General features: G+C 47.5%; 1 protein-coding gene across 2 annotated transcripts in view; it reads right to left on the bottom strand.

Moving 5' to 3' along the window:
- LOC101592786 (S-adenosyl-L-methionine-dependent tRNA 4-demethylwyosine synthase) overlaps window positions 1-13,005 on the bottom strand; it is a 203,784-nt gene that overhangs the window by 180,045 nt on the left and 10,734 nt on the right. For both annotated transcript variants that reach the window (XM_023714443.1, XM_023714441.1), the window contains exons 6-7: window positions 11,785-12,072; window positions 7,274-7,396 (exon numbers count right to left, since the gene is read on the bottom strand). In XM_023714443.1, coding sequence (XP_023570211.1) covers window positions 7,274-7,396; window positions 11,785-12,072 — 411 coding nt within the window. The remainder of the gene's footprint in view (window positions 1-7,273; window positions 7,397-11,784; window positions 12,073-13,005) is intronic.

Here is a 13,005-nt window from a genome sequence, read left to right as displayed (position 1 = left end):
TTAAAGACTTTATAGGAAAAGCCTCACCACGCTGGGTACGTCAAACAGGTGTCATGCGACACACAGGCTTTTCGCTGCCCCAGTGTCCGAGGCTGCGGGGAGACAGGCCCCCTGGTTGTCTCTGATTCTTGTGGATAATCAGGCCACTCCCCCGCTTATCAATCATACAGAAGACCCTGGATCCAGCATCCTCAGCTGAGTACGTGAATAAAGGTCTCCACACTAGCAGACAGCTATTTCTAATCTCCAGTAACTGATTCTAGATCTGGTAATTTTCAGTACTAAAAACTGTTGTGCCGAGGATAATGGCACACACCTGTGATCCCAGCCACTGAAGAGGCCAAGGCAGGAGGACTTCCAAGTTCAAGGCCAGCCTCGGTAACACAGCGAGATCCAGTCTTAAAATAGAAAAATAAATACTTACCCAAAAAAACTACCCTCAGTTTTAGTTCAGCCAAAACTCCTGCTACAATTTAATCCCATGTCCTCGGGCTCCTATTTAACAAAGCCCCAGCCAACCACTCCCTTGACATGGCTGGAGTTTAAAATGAGGGATTTCACCAGGACTCAAAACTCCATGCATATACTAGGTTTTAAGGAAGCTTCTTGACCTCGCACAAAAGTCTGACCAGTGCAGAAGCTGCACTCACAGAGCAATTCTATCCTGGACACCTGACTTAAGGAAATAATTTCAGAACCCAGCGCTGAGCGCCCCCGGCTGCGCAGGCCGAGACCTAGTGGAGACGGTTTGGAGGCAGAACGCTGGGGAGCAGGCACGGCATCTTTTGTTTCTGGGTGCATTAAATACTCAAAGTCTTAAACAGTCCTAGAAGTAGCTTCATCTTAACCCACTGCATGGCCAGTGTACTTTATAATCAGAACTGGACATGCTTTCCTAATTAATTACCCGCTGAACTGGAAATGTTTCTCCGCTGAGCAGCTCCAAAGCGTTTGCCATTTGTTTCCCAAACAGTGATGCTGCTGTTGCTGTGTGTCTGCTCAACCAGAACCTGCTAGAGTATCTGCCCACAGCTGCTTAGTAGAGGAAGAAAAGTGGCAGCAAGCTTTACAGTCACAAATCACACCACCAGGGAAACAGCTGTCAGGCTCCTCCAGCCTCCTCTACCACTCACACAGAGCTGCCTTCCAGGGGCTTCTTCCACCTTGGAGGGCAGCACAGGCTGACGACTCAAGGAGACGGGGTCCCGGCTTTGGTCACTTAGCAGCCGCCTAAGTATGAGCACACTGCTCCCCACCCAAAGCCTCGGTGACCTCCACCGAGATGGCAAAGTGGAAGTGGTAACAACAGACATCTCAAGGTCTGGCGGGACTGAGTGATGCCATTCAACGCACTAAGTGATTTTGCCGGACACTGTACTTTAGGCGTGGGCTGGAACTGTCCTCTGTCCCTTATTGAAAGCCCAATGCTTTCTACTGAGTCAAACCCACGGCCTCCCAATGCATGCAGGATGGAGTTCAGACCTTGACTACCGAGCAGAAGGCCCCAGATGTTGGCCCTGCCTCTGTCCTCTGTCCCCTCTCCAAACACCCAGCCCTCCCAGGTTCCCTCACTTTACCCCTCCACATCTATATCTGCCTGCCTAACCCCCCAGTGTTTCCAACTCCAACCCTCTGAGTCCTGGAAACTATGTTTCCCCTTCTCCTTCTCAGCAGGCCTAGCACTACTGCCTCAGCCATTCCCGGAGGAAGACAGAATGCTCCAGCCTGCTCCAGCCACAGCAAATCTCTTGAAGACATTTTCTTATGTAATAGCACCTAGTTGGCAAGCACACGCTATGTGGATGTAATCTTTTACTTAATCTTCCAAGGACTGTACAAGGCAGACACTGCTGTCACCCACTTACACATGAGAAGCCGAAGCAGAGGTGTGAAGGGACTCGCCCACAGATGCCCAGGCTGAGACTGGAGGGCCCACGGAAGTCAGTATTACTCAGAGAGGCCGTACAGCGAGGGCACCGGCCCAACTGCCAAGCCTAAGCAGGGGACAGCCGCTTCCCTCAACGGTAATGAGCAAGACACTTCGATATGGTGTTGAGGGATGACTACACTCAACAAAGGTGAGAACATCTGAGAACTGGCCTCCAAAAAATGAAAAGAGAAAAATGAAGGATTAAAAAAAAAAAAAAAAAAACCCACACAGGAAAGCCTTCCATCACAAGCCATGTGTGTCAGACCACACCTGTAATCCTAGCACTATGGGAGACCAAGGCAGGAGGACTGCAAGTTTGAGTCCAGCCTTGTGCAATTTAGCAATTTATTGAGATCCTGTCCCCAAAACTTAAAAAAAAAAAAAAAGGGGGGAAGGCAACCAGGTTCAATCCCTAGAATTGCACTAAAAACGAAACAAAAACAAAAAAAGACCACTTCTGTCACAATGTTCAGTATATCAAATAAAAGTTTAAAAACACATATTTGAACACCCTGCTGCAACCAAAACTGGTAGTTTATTTTAATGCCCTACTAAAGTTAGGAAAAAAAAACACTCATCTTCCCCTACACCTGATGGTTTTCATTAGAGATTTTTATCAGGAAGTTGAGATAAAAAGTAGCTGCTTGAAACTCATCAAGTCTAAAATCATTTGATTTCAAAACAAGACTTGGACAGCCAAAATTTTTCTTAGTGCTTTCTCTAGTGCCCTCTGCAGGCACTAAAGATGAAAACGCAAAGAAAAATGTACTCTGCAGTGATCACAAATTCCTCACACACTAGAAATACAGTAAAGCTGTCTAACGCTAAGCTCAGCTTGCTGAAGTCAGAAATGCATCTAAACAGCTACCTAATGCACCACTTGAACACAGTTTCACCAAAGAAAACTGCAATACTCGCATTTTTCACTAAGAGCCATAAAATTGCACGCATTTTGGCAGTTTTATCAATTAAGAAAAGCAGCCGGGCGTGGTGGAGCACACCTGTAATCACAGCACCAAGAGGTTGAGATAGGAGGACCACTACAAGTTCAAGGCCAGCCTGGCTCCACAGGCATGCAAGGCTAGCATGGACTACATAGCGAGACCCTGCCTCAAAACGCAAACAGACTCACAAAGTATAACCAGTGAAAATATCCATGCTTTTAAAAAGGACAAAAAGCAAGGCTAACAGACAAAGCTAATTCCAACAGAACACCTGAAAAGAGCCGAAATGAGCAACTCCACTGCCTAGGCATACTCACTTTCATTCCAGCTTCTGGAGCTGACAAATACTGCACACAACAACCCGCAAGGCTCATGGAGGTCTGAGTCTCAGGCTCCAAGACAAGGGGGCTAAGGATATCTCCAGGGAACACCCAGCTCCAAACTGGCTGGCCAGTCCTTGAACTCACTTTCCACACACTCATCTTTCTTTTTATTAGAGGAGGTCTTGCTATGTTGCCCAGGCTGGTCTCAAACTCCTGGGCCAAGCAATCCTCTTGCCTCAGTTTCCCCAGTGCTGTGATTTGTCTTTCTTAACAGTTCCTTTTCCAGGGCTTCTAAAATACAAAAGCTACAGTACTAAAAAATTATAAAGACAATATCAACACATGCAAGAATTAGAAAATAAGTAACAAAATGCTAAAACAAGGACACAAATTTTAAATTCAGAAAAGAACTTCTGGATATGGTGACAGGTAAAGTAGGTTGCTAACTTGATTGGCTTGGGATGGCCCAAGGACTTAGGAAAGATACTCTAGTGTGTCTGGGTGTACATGGGCAGTTGTGCAGACACAATCCTCCACACCCTTCTGCCACCATGTTCCTGCCTGGAGCCAGCTGACCATGGACTGAGCCTCCTGAAAACAGGAGCCAAAATAAGCCTTTAAGTTGGGGGGCTGGGCACTGTTTCTCAGCAAGCAGAAAGCTGGCCAATATTATATCTTATACCAAGTGTTTTTTGTTGTTAGTTTTTTGGGGTTTTTTCCTTGAGTTATGAGCTTTACATAAGAATCCAAAGCCAAGGATGTAGCTCAGTGGAACAGTGCCTCTCTGGCAAGTACATGGTCCTGCGTTTGATTCCCAGTACAAAAAAAAAAAAAACAGAACAAAAGAATCAAAGCAATCTAATATAAAAATGAATGAAAGATGGCATATACTACAAAGATGGCAGGCCTATGTCTTCAGTGCCTCAGAAATTCCCAAACAGACAGAGTGTCTTTGTTACTGATGGTGGGCCACGTGGTCGTGAACACAATAAGGCGTCTCACTATGGAGTCCTACGGCCATGTGGTATCAGCCCAAACTCAAAGGGTGGCTGCCCAAGACCAGGTGTCAAACTACAATCAGCAGTGTCCAAGTGAACGCCCCAGTGAAGACTGGATGCTGAAGTTCAAGTGAGCTCCCCCAGCTGGCAGGACTCCATACACATGGTCACAGATCAACCCATGCTGGGGGGGGGGGGGGTCCTGTGTCCCAAGGAACAATGGGACCTTCCCAAACTTTGCCCTGTCTACACTACCGATGGCTGGTTTCCTATATCTAACCTTGAGTTAGTTTTCGGTTAGCTCTTCACGTGAGTCTTTCCAACAAATTATCAAATCTGAGGGTGTTTCAAGGACCCCAACACACTTGCAGGTGGTGTCAAGGTGACTGCAGTCTTGGGGAGAGGGCAGGGAGGCCTTGTAGCTTGTCTCTTTCCATCTTCAGGAAGATGGAAAGAGAATTCAGAAAAAAGAGGGGTGAGCAATTTGGCATACGAAAACATTCAAATTCACTCAAAATTAAAGATATGCCAAGTTAAATTTGGGTACTATTTTTCACCTGTCAGATTGGCAGTTAAAAGATTTCCAACATCTAAGGAGTACAGAAATAGTTATTCTCGTGTATCTTGTACAATGTAAGCAGAAATAACATGTTTTGAACTTTTTAAAGGGCAATTTGAAAATATCGTAACTACAAAATTCCCTTTGACTCAAGAACTTCATTTGTAGGAATTTATTCTTCTGATAAATTTATACCAGCCAAAACGAAATAACCAAGTGTTCACTACAGAAATTAGATGCAGGGCATGGTGGTTCACACCTGTAATGTCAGCACTGGGGAGGGTGAGGCAGGAGTGCTGCAAGTTCTAGACCAGCCTGGGCTCAAAGTGAGCTCAAGGCCAGCCTGAACTGCATATTCAAACCTTGACTCAAAAAGACAAAAAGAAAAAAAATTATTGTTTTTTTTTCCAGAAAATTCATGCTTTGGTTTTAATTTCCATTTCTCCCTAAAGTAAGGACCCACACTTGCTGGTGAGAACACCTGAAATACATCCTTAAATCCTGTAGAATCCATCTCTGCACACAAGAGCCTGACCCTACAGAACAGTAACACCACAATTACAACCAAAAACGTTCACAAAGTTTACCACTGTCTAAGAAAAAGTCCACTTCAAACTCCCACACGCCTGGACAGCGGCCTTTCCTCTTCTGGAAGCAAAGTGTAGCTGTGCATTTGGCTGTTCCCTTGACATCTTTAATCCCAGAAGGGCTCCTCTCGGCTTGGGTCCTATGTCCTTGTTTAGGATGCCGACATCTAAAGACTCATCTGGCCCGCTTGCGGCATCTGTCCTACTGTTTCTCCAGGACTCGGCTCTGTCCTGACATTTTCATACAGCACACACGAGATCGTGCTGCGCGTCACCTCAGGGCTCACGTGAGGTCAAGTTTTACTACAATAATCATGCTAGATTTGATTACTTAGTATATGTGGAAATCGTGTGAGCTCTCAATTTATGAACATTTTTCCCTTTATAATTAGTAAATAATCTGGGGCTTGGGGTGTGTGTCCACTTATTTTTGTCATTTCTAGGTGGTTTTCTATTGGGGATGATAATCTTAGACATTACATCTGCTTCCCTGAAGATACTCCACCCAAAGCCCTGCGTAGGTCAGTCATGACAGTAGCAACCACAGCATGACTTCTGTGTCTACCCTGGAAACACTCTTCTCTCAGTCCCTCTGGGAGCCACACAAGGACTCCACGTGGGACTCTGCCACCTGCCCCTCTGTGAAGCAGTTCTGAAGTCTTCCAAGCCTTTCATCGCACTACTGTGGCTCCTCCCACATCCTGAATCAATTCAAAGAATTTCGCTCTCCTGGTCAGTTTTGACTCTGAAGAGCTGTAAGCTGCATGGCGCAGGCCCAGTGATGGAGATGGCCGAGGACACAGCGTCCCATTTTACAAGCCTGCCTTCCCACCGAGTGGTGTGTGCCTGCACCAGTCACCACATTTGTGACCACACTTGGTAAAAACACTTGCAAAAGAGGACTCCAGAACTGCATCAGAAAGTAGGAGGAACAGGGTAAGTGGGCTCAAAGTGAGGAGGGGATTCTCAGGGAGATTAATGGCAATCTTTCTTTTACTGTCCTTTTTTACTATTTACTGTTCGTGCTGTTCAAGTCTACTCCGATATCTTTCAGGAATATATTAGTTTGCTGAAATAAGTTTAAGACCTCTTTTTAAACTGATCCTTACGCAATTATGTACAGTACCTTTCATGTGGCTACCGTATATGACATCATCTATTCCATCCAAACGGAAACTGGCTATTACTTAGAAACAAAAAGGCTATCGGCTTTTCACCTTACTATATCCTGCCACTTACTGAATCCTTTGGATTTACCTAAGTTTTTATCATTCACTTTCCCCAGATTTTTTTTTTTCCAGTACCAGGATCAAACTCGGGACCTTGTGCTTGCCAGGCAGGCGCTTATGCTGCTGCACTATCTCCCCAGCCCTCCCCAGATTTTCAAAATTTTATTTCATTCTTGTTCCAAGGCTTAACATGGACTTCATATATCAGTTTAAAGAATCTCATTTTCCCAAAACTCATACTTATATGAGATTTTAAATATTATATTATTATTTCAATTTCATGTCATTGGCCTCTGTATAAAACCCCACCTCGCTGTGCATTCTCACGTTACCTCACAGAAGCCACCAACGTACCCCAGGCTCCCAGCACAAACCAGACTCAATTTGCACGAAGAAGCAAAGTGACACCAGAACCTCTTGGAATCACCATGAAAAATCCTATCACGCACCTTCACACTCCCTGGACAAAATCTCAACAGCCACGCCCCCTGCCTTGGCCTAAAATTTGTATATCCTCTTAGTCTTTTTCTCACAAAGCCGAGAGGAGTTTCACAAAGCTCATGTAAATATGGCAAAAAAAGGAAATTAGAAATCTTTCAGGACAGACAGAAGCTAGAAAACTTAAACTACTGTGAGCTCGGACAGACTCCATGCACAGAATACAGAATGTTACCCAGCTGCAGATTTCCCGAAACAATGATACCTTTTCTTTCTTCGTGTGACTCATAATTTTGCCAAGATCTTCGACATCAACAATGGAGTTTAGTCCCGGATGGCCACCAGGCTCCAGGTCTTCCTCACTGGAGCTCTCGCAGGGCTCTTGCTCCTGAAAAGAAATGCTTCACAGCACCATGTAAGGGACACAGGCAAGTCCTCTCATTCCCTCCCACACTGAGCTTGCTGCTGCTAAATTTTTAATTCCAAGCCTGCAAAGTTATGCACATTGTCCTAGGGACAGAGTTTAAGACCTCAACTTCCACCATACCTGTAATCCTAGCCTTCTGGCAAGCAGAAGCAGGAGGATTGCAAGTTCAAGCTTAGAAACTGAGTGAGACCCTGTCTCAAGATGCAAACCTAAAACAAAACGGGGCCTGGGTTGGATCCCCAGGACTCCCCCCACCAATGGGAAAAAAATTAATAAAAATAATTATGTTTTAGTTTAAAAATAAAACCATGTTGGATCTCTGGCATCTTGGGCCTTTACCATAGAGTAATCACTGAGAAAAGGTGTCAGTGAGAACAACTAATAGCTCACCTGCCCAGGGAGTGGGAAGAAGACATGGATGAAGAAGAAATAGAAAAAAACCCTACATGGTTTGTGCCTAAAGGTCCCCTCACAGCCTCATGCAGCTATGGGGGTGGGTTCTAGAGTTTGTGATTGGTTCATGGTCCAAAGCCAGGATTATGGGTGTGAGTGCTGCACCTCCCCTGGGACGGGCAGCCTGAATACATAAGGGAGAGAGGATCGCTCTCTGCCCCGTGCCTCCATCCTTACTCTTGCAGCTTTGCTGTCTTCCACTTCCATGAACTGCTGCCCCTTTGCCACGTCACCCTGCCTTGAAGCCAACTGACTAGAGATTGAAACCTCCACAAACTGTGAGCTAAATAAATCTTTCCTTCCTTAATTTTGTGCATCAGATACTTTGTCCCAGCGACAAGAGAAAGGTAACCAAGACAGAACTTTGTGTTCCTGGCAGAAACCATCGCATCAGGAATGTACTGACTCTCAGAGGAACTAATTCCATCTTCACATACAATCTACTCCCAGCCGCCACTACCTTGCCTCTGTGACCTTGGGAAAGCTTAGAGGTTCTCGTCAGTAAGTGCTAAAGGACAATTCACGGTAGGCAATACAGCTAGAAAATTAATATGACACACTCGCTACTCCTCAGAAAGACTCCAGCTGAGCAGAAGTAACAGACAGAAATGGGACCCGTAAAACGATAAATGCTCTCATAAAGAAGACTCAAGTAGCTCAGCTCAGAATCCACGGGAGATGATACGATGACACTGAGCCACATGTCACCCTTACAGCTCAGGGTAGTCACCGAGGCTAAGGGCGGGAGGCAGGTAGCAACGGTAACCCTTCAGAAATTCTCTCAGAAACCACTGGGGGAAGGCGTGGGCCAGGCCTCCTGGGTCTCATCTGTCCAGGAAGTTCTATAAAGAGAAAGGCAGCAGCAACCTGCCTCCCAGGAGATCCCAGGGAGTGAAGGCTGAGGCGGGCGAATCACAAGTTTAAGACCATCCTGAGCAACTTAGCAAGACCCTGTCTCAAAACTTAGGAAAATGAAAAAGACTGGGGATGTAGCTCAGCACTCCCTGTGTTCAATGTGGAGTACTGAAAAGAGGGTTGCTTTTTTTTTAATTTTAAAAAGGGAGGGCCAGGGAAATAGCTCAGTGGTATAAGCACCTGCCTGGCAGGCGTATGGTCCCAAGCTCAAACCCCGGTACTGCCAAAAGCAAAAAGAAAAGAAAAAGGGTTCAAGCAGTAAATATTTCTAATCTGGCAGGATACATAATCTCTGCTGAACCATGCAGCAGGTCACTCTGGGACTGTGGAGAGGAAGAGACAAGACTAAACATGGGGACAGCAGCAAGCAACTCCCTGCGACACTCTGGGGAGTGAAGGATGTGGGCTCAAAGCCGAAGAGGAACAGCAGAGCAGAAGACAGCAGGTTCCAAGTCAGTTTTCCCTCAACAAAGTCTTCCAGTACTGAGGAAGCCATCGTGGCTACAGGAAGAGAAAGGACCACGGGCACAGAAACGCGTGAGTCGGAACGGAGGCTAAGCAACGCCACCCCCATTACAGCGGCTCAGGAGACAGCCGGAGCTCTGGCCTGTGCTTTCAAGAACGCTCGAAGAGGATAAGACAGGGCAGACACAAGACTGCCACAGCAATCGTGTCCAGAAACACAGCTTGAACTTACAGGCGGGCAGTGGGCAGGAGAGGACTGGAGAGATGGGAGCTGGCGGAGGCCTGGGCTAAGGAAGCTACGGCACCGAGCTTACGTAAGGGAACTCGACGCAGCCAGCCACGGCGAGATCTCGGTGTGGGCCTTCGCCTGTACCCGGACTGCACCTGCTTTCAATCCAGGGGGAAAGCTGACAGAACAGAAATGGTAAGGCCCACAAACTGAACGTGTTGACCAGCTGGTCCTTGGAAAACACTTGCTGACCTTGCTGACCTTTGTTCAGCCTTACTGAGGAATTACGTGCAGGAATAAGGAAAAGGAACAAACAAAGGCTAGTAAACTTCCTTTCCAAGTACCTGAGATGGAGACACTGTCTATCAAGAGGGGAAACACCAGCAACAAACATACTGGGATTCAGAAAGTCTTGGATACATAGGTACAGATTTTAAAGAGGAAACGCACAATGTAAAATTTAGCTCAGCATGGTGGCGCATGCCTGTAATCCCAAAAGCCTGATTCCACTTTGTCCGTGTCTGGGTACAACCTAGCCACTGATGAATAGGAAAGAGAGCTGCAATAAAGAAACCCAGACCTGACTCCTGAGGTGGGCGGAAGAACCCGGAAGGCAGGTCTGGAGACAGGGAAGGAGGGGCAGGCTGGTAGACGGTGGCGACACCATAAGAGGGCCTGACACGGCTTCAAACACGCAGAGGAAAGACAGAGAGAAGGCAGCAACATCTGGGAGTGTAAGAGCGCGGAGGACCCTGCAGCATGGGGCTCAGGGACAGCACACAACAGGATTCGACCTGGCTGAACAAGGGCAGAGCAACTGGAAGTGTGCAGGGAAGAGTAAGTTAAGAGGGCTTTTAAAGAGGGAAGTGGGGAGCCAGGAGATAGCTCAGTAGAATAAGCACTTGCTTGGCAAGCGCAAGGGCCTGAGTTCAATCCCCAGTTCCGCCAAAAATAAGTTTTAAAAAAAAGAAAGAGGGGAGTAGGGCCAGCCAAATAGCTCAGCAGATTTGGGGCTGGGGGTTCGATCCTGAGGCCTTCCATACCGGCCCCATCCCTGGGCACGCTGAGATGCCAACTGAGACTGGGTGTGTTGGCGCAAGCCTGCAATCCCAGCTCTTGGGAGGCTGTAAACAGACAGATCATTATGAGTCCAATCTAGTAGTGAGACCCTGAACAACCTGTAGACCCTTCCCTAAAATACAGAAATAAAATAAAATTAAATAAAGAGAGAAGTAAAGAAAGCAGTTCCCAGCGCCGGCCAGACAGCTGAGCAGATTAAAGCGCCTGCTTAGGCAGACACAGGGACTGGGGTTTGATCCCCAGCATGTCATGCCAGCCTGGCACTGGGGCACACTGAAACAGTGATTGAGACTGGGCATGGTGGCGTGTGCCTGTAATCCCAGCACTTGGGAGGCTGAAAAACAGGAGGCTCACTATGAGTCTGATCTGTGTAGTGAGACCCTGTAGACCCTATACTAAATACATAAAAGAAAGAATGAGAGAGAGAGAGAGAGAGAGAGAGAGAGAGAGAGAGAGAGAGAGCATGCAAGCAGTTTCCAGTATCCAGTGAGAAACAAAATAAGATCAAGTGGGATCAAAAGAACTGCAACATGGAGGCCCCAGAGAGAGCAGAGTCAGAGTCTGAGAACTTGACCCTCAGAGCTAAGCATGAAAGGCAGACACCAAGGTTGGGGACAGAAGTGGTGGCTGCCGGTGTGCAGGCCTGAGAGGGCCCTGGGTACCAGTGTCAGGCCAAGGAGCTGCAGAGAGCACTGACAGGGATACGCGAGCCACACGGAATAACGACAGGAACAAAGATGGAGACAGACGAGTCAGAGTCGAAAGGTGCTCTCAAATGACACAGGTAACCGGGCAGCCAAACTGTAACAGCTGGGAAGCCAGCAGGAGTGACCTGGTCTGAAGTTCTGTTTCTGAGGAGCTGGGACAGATGAAGAAGGATAGACAGGAAAGGTTTAGGACCGGAGGGAAAAGCGGAAGCCAGGACTTGCAGCCTTCTGTCCAGGGGACCAACGGACCCCTTCAGGCCGGGGATGTGACCTGCGGACTAACGGACAGGTGCTCGGTCTGGGGCATGTGTAACTCCGCTCAGATTCCCTTCTCACCTGAGAAATGTGGTAAACACCACTGCCTAGCCGTGCAGCAGTAAGAGGCGACCCTGGAGAGACGGACTGTACTCTGGGGCCTCCCGCTCAATGTGAGGCTTCTCAGGGCAGGGTGGAGGAAGGGCTGGCTCTGTACACCTGGGAGAAGGGAGCAGGCTACGCACCTCAGCGTCTCCGGGATGTGATCCACCTCCGGAGTGCGGCCCCGGCCCCGGCTCCTCTGAGCCATGAGGCGTGGAGTCGCACTTGCCTTTCTTGCAGCGGCCACCACAGGCTTTGTCCTCTCCTCTCTGAAGCACCTGCAGCCGGGAGATGAACGTGGCCTTCCAGGCTGTGAAGTCGGCTTCGATGCTGCCATGCCTGCTTCTGACCACGTCACAGTCACCCTCCCCTCGGGCCAGCACACGACGCGCCCCGAGCATCCACAACCACTTGTCTACACTTTTGCCAACCTGCAGGAGAAAGAGGTGAGTGAGCCCAGGGTCACAACCTCCAAAATCAGGCTTCAGATTACTCTGTGAAAGCCCAGAAGGGCTCTGGGCCCCACATCCACTATGACACCCGAGGCCCCGGATGTGCTCAGCAGGAAAGAACTTACAGCCCTCGAGCTCTGGCTGCAACCCAGAAAGGGCTGCGTCCTCCACACTTTACCTAACTTTCTGCACAAGATTTGTATTTTTAGCAAAGGGACAAAAAGACTTTCTAGAAGAAAAGGGTTTATTAATAAGGCTTTAACAAAAAGAATTTGAAAGCTACTCTAAATCATGCTCAAAACAAAATACTAACAAAATAAACTGGTTCCAAAAATGTAACCAGAGCTATGAGACCAAAGCCTCATTTTTTTTTTTTTTTTTTTTTTTAATTTTTATGTATTTGGTACAGGGTCCCACTACGCAGATCTGACTTGTGGTGATCCGCCTGTTTTCAGCCTCCCCAGCGCCAGGATTACAAACGTGCACCACCACTCCCAGACTCAACTGCTGGCTCAGCATGCCCCAGTGGAGGGGCCAGCACAGCATGTGGGACCGGGGATCAGACCCTGGTCCCTGCACTTGCCAAAGCAGGCGCTTAGTCCACTGAGCTATCTCGCCAGCCTGCAAAGTTTATTTAGTGGTAAAGTACAAATGCAATTGGTTTGTACTTTACTTTGCAATCAAAGCTTATGATTGCATAAAGTCAAAAATGTATTTAACTGTGACAGGCAGCAATTAAGACAACAGGGCTCGGTAGCACATGACTCAGAGTGCAAAGCTTAATAGGCTTCCTGAGTGGCAGGTCACGCAGGAAATAGTCACAGATCTGAGTTCTCTCATTCTTAGTCTACTGCCTTTGAAAATATGAGGGGAAATCCACACCAATGTGACAGTCACATGAATCCTATTAAC

Source organism: Octodon degus, unplaced genomic scaffold (genome assembly GCF_000260255.1).
Source record: "Octodon degus isolate 3935 unplaced genomic scaffold, OctDeg1.0 scaffold00035, whole genome shotgun sequence".
Taxonomy (NCBI): Eukaryota; Metazoa; Chordata; class Mammalia; order Rodentia; family Octodontidae; genus Octodon; species Octodon degus.
The sequence above is the reverse complement of the archived record's forward strand: the minus strand, read 5'-3'. Positions and strand labels throughout refer to the sequence as shown.